The sequence below is a fragment of the Zalophus californianus genome, chromosome 14, assembly GCF_009762305.2.
Source record: "Zalophus californianus isolate mZalCal1 chromosome 14, mZalCal1.pri.v2, whole genome shotgun sequence".
Lineage (NCBI taxonomy): Eukaryota > Metazoa > Chordata > Mammalia > Carnivora > Otariidae > Zalophus > Zalophus californianus.
The window spans coordinates 11,150,554-11,168,412 of NC_045608.1; the positions used below are offsets into that span (position 1 = coordinate 11,150,554).

Below are 17,859 nucleotides of genomic sequence, written 5' to 3' on the forward strand. Positions count from 1 at the left end.
AGGGCAGGAAATGGAACTGCGAGTTAGCGGAGACCGACCGCAGATGCTGCATCCTGTCCGCCTCCCGCCTGCCGGCACCTCAAGCTCCAAGGCCAGGTTCTAGCCCTGGCGACACCTGCTCTCTGGCGAGGTTGTGGGAGCTGTTGGGCACTTTATTCAATTAGCGGCTTACATTCCCAGGGAGACAGCTGCAAGTGACCATGCCGTCAATATAACCGCCTGTAATTGGTGCCCGGGCCCGCGGCCGGCTCCTTTCCCATGCTGTGTCCTGTCTGGGGAGGGCCACCCCATGAGCCGGTTCGCCTCCCACTGGGCCGCCAGGGGCCCCAGGCCCCTTGCTTTTGCCTGGTGGCTCTGTCCTTCACTAGGCCCGAGGAGTCTGTCCCCCATCTCTCTCTACTGCCCGAGGCCAGGCTGCCTTCAGCCTCCGGAAGGCCCCCGCCTTCCCAGGTGCTGGCTCCTTCTCCTGGCTCAGCAGCTCTGTCCTCTGGCTCTTCACTGCTCCTGGCGTCTGAGTTCTGCCTACTCCCCTCTCTGGTGTTTGGGGCTGCTTTACTGAGATGTAACCCACACACTGTGCAAGTCACCCATCCCATCTGAAGTACGCAGTTCGCTGGTTTTCAGGATATTCAGAGTTGTGCGGCCGTCACCGTGTCAAGTTCAGAACACTTCATCATCATCCTCCCGGAAGAAACCCCACACTCAGGAGTGGGCGCCCCACACCCTCCCCCGGCCCCCGGCCAACACTAGTCTGCTTTCTGTCTCTTTGGATTTGCCTGTTCTGGACATTTCCGATGAATGGAACCACGCGGTCCTGGCGAGCTCCCTCTTCAACGTTGCTAGAGCCCAAGCTAAGTGGCACCGCCCGGGGGCTCGTCTTGCTGCTCTCCCATGGCTCAGAGAGGCCACGCGCCTAGACCCGGAGCCACCGCATCTAGGCAGGGCAAGTCCTGTACCTCCTTGCTTCGAGAACTTGGGTAAGTTAATGAATCTCTCTGGCCTCAGTTTCCTGGTCTATGAAGTGGGAATGTTAATGGCATTCCAATCTAAGGGTTCTGTGGGAGATGAGAAAGAGTTAACATGGAAGGCGCCTACAACAGTGTGGGGGTACACAGTAAGTGCTCAATAGATGCTAGCTCTCGTCCTGGTTGTGCCGTTACTGCCGACTTATCACATCTGCAATTTCCTTCTCTCAGCAGAGAGGCCTCGGGTCAGTGGTGGGTGTGGACAGGGCCAGCCCCGGGTGCCCGTCAGCACGGGAAGCAACAGTGGCTAAAGGTGGCGTCTTCGTCTGTGCTTCTGGGCTGCAGTCAGCACCCCGCGGTACGAGAAGAGGGGCCGTGGGGCTCATCCCTCTTGCTTCCTCCATGCTGCGCGGAGGCAGTGCATGCCCAGGAGAGCTCCACACCGGAACCGATCCACCTCTGGCCCTCGCCTTCAGCATGACTGTTACGGGCTAGACCATGTTCCCCCAAGAATGGATGTTGGAATCCATGCCCCTGGTACCTCGGGTTGTGACCCGATTTGGAAATAGGTCCTTGCAGGTGTAGTCCAGTGAAGGTGAGGGCATCCTGGAGAAGGCGGGCCCCCTAAACCACTATGACTGTGGCCACATGAAGACAGATGCAGGGTGGGTGCCCTGTGGAGACAGGGGCCGAGGAATGTCGCTGTCACTAGAAGCTGAGGGAGAGGTGGGGAAAAGACTTCCCTTGACAGGGACCCAACAACTCCCGCCCCTTTGATCGTGGACTCCTAGCCTTGAGAACTGTGACACAGTCAATTTCTGTTGGGTTTCAGCCACCCAGCCTGTGGTACTTTGTTACGGCGGTCGAGGCGACCCTGGGTAAGGCCGATGCCCCACTGGGAGCCTCGGTCTCCTCATCTGTAAAATGGGCTAATTGTGGGATGAACACGCAACAAGCCCCGGGGCTCGCCCACAGCGGATATTCCACCAACAACTGAATCTGGAAAGCACTGGCGGGAGGTTGGGTGGGACATGCATCTTTTTTAAAATGAGACATGTGGTCAAAGTACAGAAACGCTTTCTTCTCAGCTGCACTTTTCTGAGAAGGGCCAGGTGCAGGAAACTTTTTTTTCCCCTTTTTTTCTTTTCGACTTTAATTTAAAAAACTCTTTCTGACTGCCAACAGAGCCTCTGCATTTTTTCCATACGGGTATAAAAATGCATCTGGACTCCGAGCCGAAATGGGCCATTCAGAGCTTTAAAACACATGCGTTCTCAGCGGGCACGGCAGAGAAACAGCCTGACTGCGGGAGCTGGGGTTTTAAGATGGGGAGAGAAGTCAGTCGGGAGTCTGGTGTGGCGGGTATTCGTCCTGGCGCCCGGGTCCCCGAGGAGCTGCGGTCCCGGGGACGTAGGTGGGCGGGCAGGGCCACGAGGCTGCATCTGGTGGGAGCTCAGCCGCTGAGAGAAGGGAGGGAGTGGGGGCCTGGGAGGTGGGCTCGGGTGAGGTGCCCCCACCCCGGCCTCCCTCTGCGTGCAGCCTTCAGACTGGCATTTCCTTCCAACCCCTGGAGCCCCGTTCTCCATTGCTGTGCCCCACCAAGGCTGCAGAGGGCTCGGCTCAATGTAGGAGTTGCTAGACACTCCCTTTCCTCGCTTGCCTCTGATGGCAACCCTTCCAAATTCTCACCTCCTCTTTGGAAGGGCTTTGCAAACTCCAGAGGTGAGGTGGCACAGCTATTAAGGCTGGGGGCTCTGGGCCTGGGCTACTTTGGTTCAAATCCCCACTGCACCACTTACAAGCTGCGTGAGCTTGGGCAGGCTGCTTAACCTCTCTGGGACCCGTTTCCTTGAGTGGTGGCAGCAGCAAATGGATAGGAGGAGCCCGTGACCTGTGAAGTCTAACACTTAGAGCACCGTTATTATTATTATCATTATGGATGCCCTCTGCCCCCCTTATGCCACCAAAGAGCAGGAACAATGTTCGGTGGGACACAAAAGCTCTCGTGCATTTGGCGTTGGAGCACAGCACGTGGTTCTCCAAAAACAGAGGGACCAAGCTTCCCTCGTCCCAGTCCCCTCCGGTTCATAGGAGACCAGGCCGCTTTCCTGAGTGCCCGCTGCCTGGCTAGTTGCAACGCAGTGGCCTCAGACTGTTGCAGGCTGCAGGGACAGTGACTCGAGGCTAAAACTGGCCTTGGACGATCCAGAGTAGTCGTATTTCACTAAAAGAGCCTAAAGGGAGCTTGTTATATTTGGGGGATCCTAGAAGGCAGGGGGTGGGTGAGGAGGACACAGCCCAGGCCTCAAGGGGCTTTCAGGCTAGTGCAGAAGACACGGAAGGTTCCAGGCACAGCAGAGGGGAATGTGCAGCCCTGGCACTCTGGCCTGGGGCCCACCCGCAGCTTCCTCCCCGGCCTCTGTGCCTACTGAGACCCACGCCACCTTCCTCCCGGGAGTTCTGAACCTCAGCTGCAGGCACAGCACACCTCTGCCAAATCAGCTCTCAGGGCCTCGTTCATCTGGGGGTGCCCAGGAGTCGGTGCAATGAGGGTGTCTCAGAAAAGGCGGGGAGGTAGACACTCCTGGCCTGGTGCTTCTCTCCAAATCCTGCTTCTGCTGCCTGTCTTCTTCCCTTGGAATGAAAGGGCCTTCTTCCCTTGATTATGGATCTCCTGGGTTGGAACTCTAAGCTTCTGATCCCAACCTACTCATAAGAACAGACATTATTCACCCATTTCAGTGAAAGGAAAACAGGCGCCGGCGAAGGTCCCTACACACGTCAACTTCCCTTCTCGCTTCCTTCAGACCCTGTACCTTCCATCCCTGGGCCTCTGTAACCTGCTCTGGCCGCGGAAGGGCTCCCTCGTCACAGCCAACCTGCTGGTGGCCCAGGGCACACCCTGCTCTCCTCACACAGATGAAAGCCAGCTGCCCTGCCTGTGCCCTGCCTGCGTGGCTTCCAGCCCAGCACCGGCCCCCCTGAACACCTGCCTGCGGGCCGGCCTCCTCGGCTCAGCCTTGAACCTTGGAGGGAAGGCCTCTCTCCTCGCTGCCCCTAGCAGTGCTCAGGACAGAGTGTGGCCCAGGGAACATGGTCGCTCCCCTTATCTGTGGGGGATACGTTCAAGGACCCCACTGGGATGCCCAAACCCACAGGCGATATGGAACCCACCACATACAAATTTTCCCTATACGGACATATCTATGACAAAGTTTCATTTATAAGTTAACCACAGTAAGAGATTTAACAAAAATAACCGCTAATAAACTAGAACAATTGTAACAATAAACTGTGATAAAAGTTACATGAATGTGCTCTTGCTCAAAATATGCTACTGTACTGAATTCCCCCTTCTTCGTGTGATGGTGTGAGAGGGTAACGTGCCTGGGTGATGAGATGGAGTGAGCGAGGTGCATGATGTGGGCGTCTGACGTCGTGTGAGGCTACACCGACCTTCTCTGGAGGAGGGCCACCTGCTTCTGGACCACGGCTGACCGTGGGTAACAAACTGTGGATAGGGGGTAGGGGGGCTACCATATTCACGGAGCCAACCGTGGAACTCTTTCACCGAGGGTCTGCAGCCTAGAAGGGACACTCAAGTTGGTCCTGGCCAGAGATGGAGGACTGGCTTAAACATCCTGCTGTGGTCCCTCCACACCCCTATGATACAGACCACGAAAGACAGAGGAACAAGGAGCTTATGTCTTCGGCTGCCCATATGCATGGGACGCTCTGCCTTCCGATTAGGACATGACCTGGTGCATACACGGTCTTGCGTCTAGCAATGGAGAGGGGCAGATCTGCTCCCAACGGGTACGACTTTGGGACCTCAGGGGACAGGAACAGCCCATGCCACCAGGACTCGGGTACACACCACCAGACCACCTGCTCGGGTCACTGCAGAAGCCCGAAGATCCAGAGTGGAACTCAAAGTGTGCATTATTTTGCCCGGGAGGAGACTGCCACGGAAGGGGGAGCCCCTACTCTCTGCAGCTGCTTCCTCTCATCATCCAATGGCCAGTGCGGGCTATTCCTGTTCCTTTCTGGAACATTCTCCCAGCTTTTGCAGCCGACTCCCATGGGCCATATAACTGGGCTCTCACACTCTGGTTTCTGTTTCGGGTGAGCCATCAGGAGGTGCCAGTAGTCCTGGAGCACCTACTGGGCTCCTCTCAGACAGCTCCCACTGTCACTAGGCCCTGGGGGCATCAGCATCCCTGGCAAGTCCCTGAGCCCTACTTACTCCTCCATAAATCCCTCTTGGATCATCAGGGAGGAGGCTGTTTGCTGACCCAGATGGCTGCCCCAAGTTCCTCTGCCTTGACCCAGGGCAGATGGACTTCTCACTTCGGATCGCAGGTCTTGGGGCCTGGCCCCACTCAGAGAATTGAGGCGTTACTGAGGCCAGCGTGGGCAGGTCTGGCTGGAGTGCAGGCTAGCTACCGCCGTCGTCTGGTTCCCTGGCTCGGCTTGTCCCAGAATCACACCCTTGGATCCCCTCTGACCTGAGCCACCAACTGTGGGCTCCGAGAACCCTAGCCCCCAGCTGCCTCTTCCGCAACACCCCCTTCCCCCACCCCGCAAGGAAATCTACCAGGGCTAGACCGTGACTGGGCCTGGCAGCCGTCTTTCCGGAACAGGGAAGGCGCTGGAAGGCTGCCAGCGCAGCACTGGCCTGACCTTTCTGCAGCGCTCCCTGGAGACAGACCTCCTCCTCCCAGCAACAAAAGTCCACTTGGTGCCCTTGGCTGGACTTCCCGGCCCGTGGGCCCGTGGCTCATGGCCCGGGCCTGAGGACAGGACTCCTGTCTTTACAAGTCCAGGCCCTTCTCGGCCCCTTCTGCTCTGTGTCTTGCAGAGTGGGAGGGCTGCCTCTCTCTGCAGACGTCAAATCCACCTGAGCATGGACAACGGCAACCTGAGCCCAGCCATCTGCCATCTGCGCCCCCGATGCCTGGAGCAAGTGTGACCTAAGACGGCAAGAGCGACCCCCTGTGCCCAGGAGCCCGGGACCCGAGTGACAGGAGCGGGAGCTCCGGGCCCTGGCGGGGACCGCTGGGGGCTTGGCTCCTTCTCTCTGCGGAGGTGGCTGAAGAATGTGGGGCCTGTGTTGCTGGGAGGAGGGTCTGCCGGGCCGGCATGCTCGGTGTCTCTCTGGGCAGCATCCAAGCTCTGAGGGGCAGAACCTTCTCGTCCCTGATTCTCGGTGCCCACAATCCCCAAAGCAAGCTCTCGGCACGTCCTGCCAGCAGGCGGGAGCTGGTCCCCGGGATGACTGGGGCTCCTGGCATGGGACTGGGGGACCGGGGTACCCCACTCGGCACCTCAGTCCACTGCAAGTGAGGAGACCGGGGGAGCTGAGGACAAGTTTCTCAGAGAGACAGCCGGGGGGCCTTCGTTCCAGGCTTCGGCGACTCCGTCTCTCAAACAGATGTGTCTCTTCCGCTTCCTGCGTTCATCTGTGCAGCTCTATCCAGTTCAGCTCGACATCCCTGGAGCACCCACCATGAGCCAACACTACGGTGGGGGACATAAAGGTGAGGCACTACCTCTGACCTCTGGAGAGATAAAGGAGCCACCGGGAGAAGAGAACCAATGTCAGGTCACCAACGGTCAGAAGGGACCAGGCAAAGAGGCAGTGCCGCCTGCTAATGGCCTTGGGCTCCAAGTGGGGCCCACAGCGTGGCCCAGCTGCCTTCCGGCTTTGTGACCTGAGGTGGCATGTCTCTGGGTCTCCACTTTCTCGCTGTGAAGTGGGGGCACTCTGACCTCCTGCGGCTGCAGGAAGAATAAATAAGATGGCAACAATTCATTTACCCCACTGCCGGGCACACGGTAAGGGCCTGAGTCCTGGTCCCTGCTGATGCCCTTGGTAGTATAGCTTTTCCAAAGTTATGAGTAGTGCTCCTGGAGGGGAGAAAGTCATCCAACTCCACTGGGCTGGTCAGCTCTCCTGGGTAACGTGGACTGACTGCCTGATAAATCTGAATGAAAACTCTGGAAGCTGATCTTCCCCTGGGGGCAGAGGCCTGGAGGGAGGGACGGGGTGAGCAGAGGGGTACCTCACGGCACGCTTATCCCCTGGAAATGGAGGAGGCACCCCTGCTAGGCTGAGGAGAGGGGCCTCATCCGGACCTGGCTTCTCAGCCTGTAAATGTTGTTGGCTGAGCCTGAATCCCTGCCTTGAAAGCAAGGCTCAGGATTCCAACATGCTTTTACTCCTGGGCTCTAACGATGGGAATGAGGTAAAAACACTGTGAATAAGCCACGGGCATGAGGGTCTGCAGCTCACACACCTGCCTGAACAGGAAAAGTGGGGACAAAACCCCCATCCCCGAGTGGGCTTGTAGTTAACGTGTCTGGAAGACAAAGAATATCCAAGAGCCAGGCAGCAGCCCTGACCCTGGGGGCCCGGCCCACTCTGCTGCCGCCCTTTCTGTGGTGCCGTGCCCTATGGCCTGGGCCTGGCCCTTCATCTTCACAGTTGCCTCGGGGGGCGGTATTACTCCTGACGTGGGGGTGGATGAGTAACCTGGGGTTCGGGGATATAACACCCCTTGTCTGCATCCATGGCCTCCTCATTTCCACGGGGTGATGGCCCCTTCGGACCCTGCCGCGCTCCCACAGGCCCCACGGAGACAGCTCTACTCCCTCCTTACACTCAATTAAGCAAACATGTGTTGAGCACACACCACTGATAACCTGACGGCGACCATCATTTATAGGGCAGGCAAGACAGTGCAGGCCTGCGTGGGCCGCACTGGGCACCCGGCGCCAGGGCGGCCGTCCCGGCCTCGAGAGGCCGTGTCTGGCTCCCTCACAGTCGGCCCTGTGCACCACAGGGCTGGTTTTGGCAGAGTCTGCAAGGTGACAGCATGGGTGCGGCCAGGCCCGATGGTGGCCCCCTACACAACCCTCAACAGCACCCCAACCCTGGGGCACAGGGGGCGGGCATGTGTCCACTCCCCACCCCCCGCCCCCTCCCCCGGCAGGGTGCCGAAGCGAGGAACGGGCAGGGACACATTAACCGGTGCGACCCCACAATTAAAGCTGCCGCTGTTGACCACGGTGAGAGCAGCTCTGCCTGCCAACACCAGCCGCCATCACGTCTCCCCGCTGCCGGCTCCCCCCAAGTGTTTATTTAAGCCAACACATTGCTCTGCTAATTGGATAACATTCCATGTGAAAATAGACCTTTTAAAACAACAGCAGCGGCGGCAAATAAAACCAGCTGCAACTGCAAAAGTACAAAGGCGCGGCGGGCTCGGGAAGGGAAAAATTAAAGGCGCATGCATGGGAAAAAAATTAATATTCTGGTTTCCGGGCCGCGAGTCCATTCTTCGCATCCTTTCCCTTCCGGGCCGCCCTTCCCTTCTCTCCTCCAGGACCAGCCTGCTCTGGGCAAAGGGAGAGGAGGTGGCGGCTGCGGAAAGAATCCCAGTGGCTACCGGGGGCCCCTCCGAGGCCAGGCTGCTGTTGGGCCCGGGGGTCTGAAAGCTGACACGTGTGCTGGTGGGGCTGATCCTAGGGTGCTCACTCCTTCTCTGGATGCGGGGGGGGCTCATTTCAGCCTGGGCGGGCTCCCAAGAGATGCTCCGCCCCCCCCCCCCCCCCCCACCGAACGTCTCTAATTGGCAAGCCCCTCTCTCTGCTGGGTGCTGAAGAGAGGAGGGGCTGACGCTCGGTGTAAGTGAGCAAGTGACCGCGAGGGAAAGCCCTGGACGCATGGCTTCGGCATCTGGTCGGCACGTGGGCCGGCTCTGCCCAGTCCTGGCTGCATGACCCCAGGGCCAGTGACTTCACCCCTTGGAGCCTCAGTGTCCTCAGGTGTCAAATGCCACCCACCACTTACCTCCTGGAGTCCTGGGAGGAAGAAGAGTGACGAATGCAAATGCTTAGCACCCTCCCTGCCGAAAACAAGGTTTGAGAAGTTGACAGTTTTGATCAATGCCAATGTTTCTAGAAGGAAACATCAGGGTCCAGAGAGCCATGTGGTGCCTGAGACAGGGAGAGAGCCGTGCATGTGAGTGCAGACCCAGGCTACCCAGGGAAGACCACTGCATCTGGGACGGTTCGAGTCCTTGACTTTCCAGGCTTCCCTCGTCAGCCTCTGTCCCACACCCCTCCACCTCGAGGGGAGAGGTTCTTTGAGAAGCATCAGCTCATCACCCCTGGAGTTTTAGGGAACTCTGGCACTTTCAGAGGGACTGACACTTCCTGGCCTGGACATCAGGGCCAACGAGCATCCTAGGATGGGGGAATGTGCCGGCTCACTGAGCCCGAGTCCGTGATGAGGGGAGACGGGTCTCCTCCAGCGTAGTGCCTCGGCCCCGGAGCCAGGGCTGGGCTTCCCGTTGGTGCACAGGGATCGGTCCATGGGGATCGGTCCACGGGGCTCCGCAGCGGCTGCACAGATGGATGGAGCTCGGCGGCCGTGGGGAGCCACGGGGAGGGAGTGATGCAAATCTCCTGCCCAATTCCCGGGGCTGCTGCAGGTTGGGGCGAGACAATGCGTGCGCGGTGTACATGTCACATACAAAGCCAGCACGATCGGTCGCGGGAGCCTCTGGCTATTGTCATCAGTTGCCTGGTTACTCCGAGCTCTGCCACGACAGCCTCTGTGGAGCCTCATGCCAGGAATCTCTTTCCAGTTTGGGGGTGTGCGTTTGACCCAGAGGGGCCTGACAGATATAACAAAGTCCCTGATCATGTGCGGGGTGGGACACGGTGTTGTGGAGAAAGGTCGGAGGACTCAGTGCGTGGCGCGGGGGCGGCGCAGATGGGCACGTGTCAGGGCCCCAGCAGACGGCAGTGCCGAGGGGCTGCCTCTAGGGACCAACCGGGGCCTAATTCTCTCCTCTGACAGCCGATGAAGGGGCTGGTTGATGCTGGGGAAGGAGCACTGTGCTGGGAGCCGACATACCCAGGTTCAGGCCCCGGCCCCACCCGGAAACCGTTAGTTCCTCCATTGCTTTCCAGACTCATCGCTGTGTAGTGCGCTGTTCATGAACCCCTCCTGCCTCACCCCTCTCCCTCACATCTGAGCACTGCCCAGGTCCCCGGGAATGGGGGGAGGCTCCAACACCAGGTTCAAGGGTTGCCGATGCCGAGAGTGACGACCTCCATCTCCGCAAGGGCGTCCTGCCAGGCAACGGGAGTGAAGCCCCCCGTGAGGGATTCGCGTGGGTCAGGGAATCAGTCAAGCCCTGAAAAGGCTTCTAAAGGAGGTGTCCCTCCTCAAGGGCTTCCGAAGGAGGAGAGCCACACATGGGAAGCCCGCCGTGGGAATGGGGATCAGGCACATTCCTCTAGCATTCCCACAAATTCCTCCTGCGGCAGTAAACCGAGATCTTGGGGTGTTCTACTCAGTGTCTCCTCATGGCCTCGTGCTCCGTCTTCAGACTCACAGCCACCCTCGTGCTGGCTCAACACATACAGTAGTCAGAATTCTATTCACCAGCATGCAGCGCACACGGCTCTCTGGGTCAGCGGCGGGCGCTAAACGTGCCACTCGGAAGACAATAAAGTTCTTCAGACAGACACGGAGAAGGAGAGGGAGAAGCAGCTTCCCCGGGAGGCGAAAAGAGCAAAGGGATGTGTGCAGGGAGGACGCGCTGCCGGTGGGTTCACACTTTGGTGAGGGCCAGCTCGTAGGGTGGCAGCCACAGGGGAGAGCTGCTGCAGGGGTGGGGGGATGCCGGGGCCAGAAGTGGCCCCAGAGCCTGGCCGGCCACCTGTCAGAGCTGAGGGGCAGGAGGGGCCAAAGCTGGAGGGGCTGTGAGTTGAGTCCTCCCTGTCCTCGGCTGCCCTTTCTTCTCCCGGAGCCCAGAATGGAAGGCAGGCGGGGAAGGGGTGAAGCGAGAGGAGTGACCTGCATAAATCACCAGAGGGCTGTGCTGGCTGGCCGGCCTTCGGAAACATCCTCTGCAGCCTGGCTCTGGTGCCATGAGCTGCCCAGCTGGCCACTCGCTCCGCCCTGTCTACCCGAGGGGCCCCTTCTGTCCCTGGGATCTCAGAGGACACAACCGCCCTGACCGCGTCCCCGCAATGCAGTGCCTGGAACTGGAGGCCGGGAGCCCATGGCCTGGTCTGACCCTCCGGCACCAAGAGCCACGTCAGTTCTGACAGCAACCTCTGCCCTGGAGAGAGGCCGCTGTGTGGAAGACGGGTGCCTTCCGGTTGCAGGGCTTGGATGGCTCTTTGCTCTGCTCTGCCCCATCCCTCCTCCTTCTTAGACCAGCGCCCTTGTCACCAGTGTCACCACCTTCCTCCTCATCACAGCTAACAGACGGGGCTCCCAGGGCCAGCACCATCCTAAGAACACCACCCCATCCCAACCCCGCGACAACCCAAATGAAGAAAACCCTATCACCGTCTCACACAGGGGGAAACCGAGGCACACAGAAAGTAAGGCGCGTGCCCAAGGTCACACAGCGGATAGCGGCACAGCTAGGATTCTGACTCAGGCGGCCCAACGAGCCCCCTCGGAAGAGGCAGCTCTCTGGGGCGGGGGGTGGCTCCCCCCTCCTGTTCTCCCCTGCTCACAACCTGATGCAGGACCCCTGTGAGCAAACAACGGTTCTGTACCCCTTGCTGTCTTACAGCTGAGGAACCTGAGGTGCAGGGCAGGCTCGGGAGGCCAAGTGGCCGGCAGGAGGGCGCTCTGGACGGCTGCCCTCCGAGGCTTCCCTCCGAGCCAACGCGGGTCCCCCAAAGGTGCCTGCCCCGCTGACGGGAACCAGGGCCAGGCAGGGCCTGTTGCGCGCAGGGGGTGCCGCCCCTGCTGCCACGCACAGGAGGCAAAGGGAAAGACTGCCAGCTGAGAAGAAAGGGGAGCAGATGTCCGGACAAACGCGGCCACGTGTCAACAAAACAGGCACTTGAGTTCAAGACGCTGAGACAAAGGTGGCTGGCAAGGCTCCCCGAGGTCCCAGGAGTGCCCTCTGTGCCTGCGCGTGTTCCCAGGACCCACAAAGGCTGCAGCTGTGTCCCTGAGATGTCACCTTCCGCTCCGCCCACTGGGCCTCTGGCAACGGCAGCTCGCTGAAGGCCAACGGGTGGGATTCTAACACACACCCCCTGCTCTGCAGAAGGCCGCCTCGTGTGACGTGGAGGGGATCCCGCCCGTTGCTTCACCGTACCCTTGAGGAAAGATGAGGCCAGCAGACGGGAAACACACAGGCTCATGACGGAGCCCCCAGACATAGCTGGACCCCCGACCACACCGTCTCTGCTGCTGGGCTGGGCCCCGCACCCACTGGACTCCCCCCTCCCCCTGTGCTGCACTGAGCCCAAATCCTGAGAGGCCTCCTTGATTCCAGAATGAAAGGTGCTGTGTCTCCAAGGAGCCTGGGAAATTCTGTACCTGTGCGTATACACCTGCCTGGGCTGACCTCACCTATAACCAACACAACTGAGAGGCCCCAGCCACAAGTGGGAAAATGTGTGTCCCGCTGGCCACGTCTCCTTCCCGAAGCGCTGGCCCCCAGCCCCTGCCATGCTGCACGGCGTCTCCCACGCTGCCCGCCTCAGGGTGCTCACGACCGGGGAGCTCTGTCTGAGCTGGGGAGGCCCGGGAAACCCACCGGCCTCCCTACCTTGTATCCCAGGTTCCTGTGGATGTCACGTCAGGGGGGGGGGTGGGCAGGGAGGGCAGGGGACACGGAACTTGCCCTCCTCCAAACACAAAACCCAGGGCCTTTTCTTCTGAGGGAGTTGCACAAATTAGCAGGGTCAGGGAGAAAGCAGGAGAACCCCACGGGGCAGCGACACGCCCTCATCCGTTAAGAGGTTTAGCTGCTTCTCCTACTAAGGGCCCAGAGGACAGACAGGGTAGGCCGGGGAGGGCTCGGTCTTACCTTCGCGTCCTGCTTCGTGAGGAAGTCCACGAAGCCGAACCCTCTGTGTGTGCCTGTCCCGGTCATCTTCTTCGGCAAGCGGACGGTCTTCAGCTCCCCGAAGGTGCTACAAACAAAAGGCAAAACACAGCAGTTTAAGAATAGAGGCCTGCAAAGGGGCTGGCGTACGTGTGTGGGAGGGCAGGACCAACTCTCACACATGAATCCTTTCTGGTTAGAAAAGAGAAGTACTTGCGGGGGCACGTGGGCACGTGTGTGTGTACACACACACACACACACACACACACACACACACACAGTGTTGCCTTCCCACTGGCTATCACATGCTCCGGGGCATGACTGGCCTTCTCTCCTTTCAGATCCTGGCCATCACGGTGGGTGGGGAGCGATGACCGGGGTTGGAGATGCTGATGGAGAATTTTTGGTTCCTCTCTGACAGGCTGGCACACTCAGCCTCCCCTTGCCTGTGGGGCTATCTGGCAGGGGCACGCAGCCCTGCACACGCGTGGCCAGGGCACAGGGCTGCTTGTGTGCTCAGGCCAGGGATCCGGACTCGGAGTCAGCAGGGTCTCCTGACCTGAATCCGCCTGCACGGCTGAGCTGAGCACACAGCAAGCCTGCGTGGAGCGAGCAGGATGAGCCTCTGCCCCCGGCCCCGGGCCCGGGCCCCGGGATGTTTCTTCAGTGCTCAGTGCTGGAATGACACACAGCTACTCCCTTCTAAGCCCCACGTCCCCTACCTCCGGGCTTTAGTTTTGATATCTGCTAAGCCCAAGTCAGGCAAAGCTCTGGAGAAGAAAATGGCTTGGCTCCCCCTGACAGGGATCAAACAGGTAAACACAGCTTGGACCATCCCCTGCCCTCCCCCAACCCTCTCCTCCCAGATAAATGTTCGAGAAATTCCCAGACAAAAGGATCAGGCCTCTCTGGCTCTCCTGTCTCATTCCCCCACCCCAACCCTATCCCGATGGCCATTTATCAAATATATATGCACAAATTGCCACCGATAAATATTTAATGTGTACGGCATCTGAAGAGGTGTTATTTTATTTGAAAATCTACACACACTTGTGGGTGGCTAGGCACACGGCACATACACTCAATGGCCTAGGATGCTTCAGGGCCAAAGACCGATTGGGTAAAAACACAGTAAAGGCCATAAGCTCTCGTGAAATGATATAAGCTAAATCCGAGGCGTTAACCCGCAGCCCTGCCAGCATGACCAGGCATCTGCCAGCCCAATTTCTGAAGGCAGGATGGTGTGTAAATGCGGCATTATGAATCCTCAAAATGAATCTGCACGTCTCCTCCGAGCTCCCCCAGCAGCTCCCCACCAAGGCTGGCGACAAGGCCAGCCTCCCGGGGAGGGGAGGGGCTGGAGGGGGTAGGCCTCGGAGCCCTGTCAGTCTTCCAGGCCTGGCTGAGGCTCTAGCTCAACCGGAGGGGGCTCGAGGGGGTGTGGTTGGGGCCCAGAGGCTGGGCAGGTGGGGACAAGCAAGAAGGTGAGGTGGGAGGGCCTGAGGAGTGGGGCCTGCAAACCCTGCTTTATTCTGCCACCTAAAGGCCGAAGCATCCCATGACAGGCACTGCCTCTCTTCCTGCGTGGGAGCCCCAGAGCCTCGGCCAGGGAGGGCAGTGGCCAGATGAGTTTTCTCATAGGCTCATTCAGATAAACGGTCCTTTGGCTCCAAGTTCTTCAGACAAACGTAGGGACCGCAGGGATGGTGCATCTGATGGCCATGAGGACCCAAGTGCGACAGTGGTCAGACTCAGACTAGTAAGAGAAGGCCTTAGCCAGCACCTCCCACGTACCCAGGCCATGCTGGGTGCGGTACGGACAAGGGTGCGGACAACCCTGCCCCAGGCTCCAGGCTCTTGCAGGCCTTGGCTTCACCACTGCTTCAACTCCAAGCAGCCTTTGCTCATCCCCCCAGGGCTGGGCTGAACGGCCCCCCGCCCCCCCAGCTGTCAGGGCTCACCGTGCTTCTCAACCAGGGCACCATGATGTAGACACCTGGGCGCTCTCCGCCTTCCCCTGAGGCTGGAGCTCAGCTCTGCAACAGCAGAAACCACATCTATCTTGCTCATCAGGGTATCTGCAGCAAGGAGCCCAGTGCCTGGCCCAGAAGGGACGTCTGGTGGCATTTTGGAACAAACCAGTACACGGTAGTGACCACTGGTACCTTACCACTAACACCCAGAGGGCTGTGTTGAGTAGGACGCGACACAGGCCATGGGGTATGTACCAACAGCACAAATGTTCGTTAGTAGTCTTGCCATCCCCATTTCACGGATGGGCAGACTGAGCTCAGGGAGGCAGCGGTTCCAGATGTGAGTCTGGGTGGGTCTGATGGTAAGCAGGAGCTCTCTTTCCACGGTAATGTTTCATTGATCCTTCAATTACCCACATGGGGACTGGCCACTTTCGGGACTGGGGTTCTCTTTCGGAGGCAGGGCCCCATCGGGCGTGAAGCCAGTGTGGGGTGACTGGGAATGGCCTGCTTGGACTCCGAGGGATCCAGTGACTTACCCAAGACCCCAGGGCAAGAGGGGGTGACTGAGTCCCAGTTCCCTCCGCTCCCGCCACGTGTAAACCACCTGCCTCTGCCCGCACAGATTCCGATCCTATCCCTTGATGGTCCCACTGGGCTCTGCCCAGATTTCTTCATTGCCTTGTCTAATTTCTGGTGAGTTAGCCTGTGTGTGTGCATGAGAGAGGGAGGGGGAGAGAAATGGCTGAGGTTAATTCTTCCCTCTGCAGCGCACTGCAAGCTGCAGATGCCCTATGCATGGCAAGCAGCTAAGGGTCCGGAGAAAGGCAAGGAAAATAATTAAAAGGTGGAGAAAAAAGCTGATGAGGAGAGGCTGAAGGTGGTGTGCTGATGTGGCCCGGAGAAGTGGCATCTCCGAGCTTCGTAGGGGGGCCACAGCAGAGGGGTGTCCTGGACCCACGAGGGAACGCGTGCACAGATCAGGGGCTCCTGTCCCAGGCAGCTGGGGGGCCTGAGGGAGGTCGCAGCCCCCATCTATAAGGCACAGAATACTGGGTCCAAAGACTCTAGTGGCTTCAGAAATCCTGTTATTCTTCAAGGGGACCAAGGAAACGGTCCTGATGAGCATGTCTCCCCCTTTCTTCTGAGAACAGCACAAGAGAGAGCTGGACTTAAGGAGCAGCTGCAAGATTAGGGTTAGATCTTAGAAGGAACTTCCTGATGTCTAGGAAGCCCTGAGATGAACGGGCGAGGCTTCAAGACACCATGATTGCTGCCATGACCCCAGCCACTGATGACCGGGTGCCTGTGAGGTGCTAAGCCTTTTTTAAATACACCGTTTCCAGGTATAACAACTGTGGGGACAGTAGGGTGACTGCCTCTATTCTCCCAGGTGAGAAAACCGGAGGCCAGAGTGGCCAGGGGACCCAGCCACGTCCCCCGGGACGCGCTTTCTCCCGGCTGCCACTTCTCCGGCCCAAGAACAATGCTGGGAAGGCAGCCGGCCCCGGCTGCTTGTGTAACTGTGCGGGATAATGTAAGGCTGGTACTAATGATCTTGGAGTGATATCGAAAGAGAATTAAAAAGAAAAAAAGAAAAGGTTGGGGGGGGGAATCGATGAAGTACCTTTAGCTCCTTAGAGATAAGCGATAAATACCAGCCATTATTAAGGTTCTTATCGGACAGGAAGGTCCACGGAGCCATTTTTAAGAGTGGCTTTTGAAGGAAGTTCTGCATGTACCCTTGTCTCTGGGGGAGGCCTGGCAGGACCACCAGGGACCAGAGAGGGAGGGAAATCGCGGGGCACCCAGGAGCTCCCCCCCCAGCCCAGACCCTGCCGCTCGGGGAAGGAGCTGCGTGCGCTCCCCACTGTGTAGATAATAGAAACCACAAAATAGCAATTACTGTATCAGAAGCTGTGAATAAAGAGGACATACCGGGCTTTTAAACATGGCCCTCTTTCCCTCCCCCACCACGCTCACACTTCATAACAAACTCACACCTCACTTTTCCAATTACTTCATTCACCTTGGGTTCACCAATTACTGCCCCATGCCGCAGCCCCACCCCCTCGGCCGCACCCAGAGCACGTGACTGCCGGCAGACCGGTGGCTTTTCCACACCTGGAGTTTGTTGTCACGTTTCTAATTCCTTCCGAGGTGTGTAGGGGTGGGAGGAAGAGAGGGGAGGGAGAGGTGGGGGGGGTGTGAGGTGTTGAGCAAGGCGAGCCAATTATGCCCAGCCCTCAAACAGGTCTGGGCATGCAAATCATGTCTGTACACAGGCCTGAACGCAGACACAGTGTGTGTGTGTGTGTGTGTGTGTGTGTGTGTGTGTGTGTGAACGCAGACACAGTGTGTGTGTGTGTGTGTGTGTGTGTGAACGCAGACACAGTGTGTGTGTGTGTGTGTGTGTGTGTCCCCATCCGTCACACAGGCCTGAACGCAGACACAGTGTGTGTGTGTGTGTGTGTGGTGTGTGTGTCCCCGTCCGTCACACAGGCCTGAACGCAGACACAGTGTGTGTGTGTGTGTGTGTGTGTGTGTCCCCGTCCGTCACACAGGCCTGAACGCAGACACAGTGTGTGTGTGTGTGTGTGTGTGTGTGTGTCCCCGTCCGTCACACAGGCCTGAACGCAGACACAGTGTGTGTGTGTGTGTGTGTGTGTGTGTGTGTCCCCGTCCGTCACACAGGCCTGAACGCAGACACAGTGTGTGTGTGTGTGTGTGTGTGTGTGTGTGTCCCCGTCCGTCACACAGGCCTGAACGCACACAGTGTGTGTGGTGTGTGTGTGTGTGTGTGTGTGTCCCCGTCCGTCACACAGGCCTGAACGCACAGTGTGTGTGTGTGTGTGTGTGTGTGTGTCCCCATCCGTCACACAGGCCTGAACGCAGACACAGTGTGTGTGTGTGTGTGTGTGTGTGTCCCCGTCCGTCACACAGGCCTGAACGCAGACACAGTGTGTGTGGTGTGTGTGTGTGTGTGTCCCCGTCCGTCACACAGGCCTGAACGCAGACACAGTGTGTGTGTGTGTGTGTGTG

The 17,859-nt window shown here is 58.7% G+C and overlaps 1 protein-coding gene across 4 annotated transcripts in view; it reads right to left on the bottom strand.

Moving 5' to 3' along the window:
- RBM19 (RNA binding motif protein 19) overlaps positions 1-17,859 on the bottom strand; it is a 146,892-nt gene that overhangs the window by 44,424 nt on the left and 84,609 nt on the right. For all 4 annotated transcript variants that reach the window (XR_003516884.2, XR_003516885.2, XM_027575960.2 and 1 more), the window contains exon 22: positions 12,827-12,932. Coding sequence is in view for 2 of the 4 variants with exons in the window: in XM_027575960.2 (XP_027431761.2) it covers positions 12,827-12,932 (106 nt within the window). In the remaining 2 variants the exon portion in view is untranslated. The remainder of the gene's footprint in view (positions 1-12,826; positions 12,933-17,859) is intronic.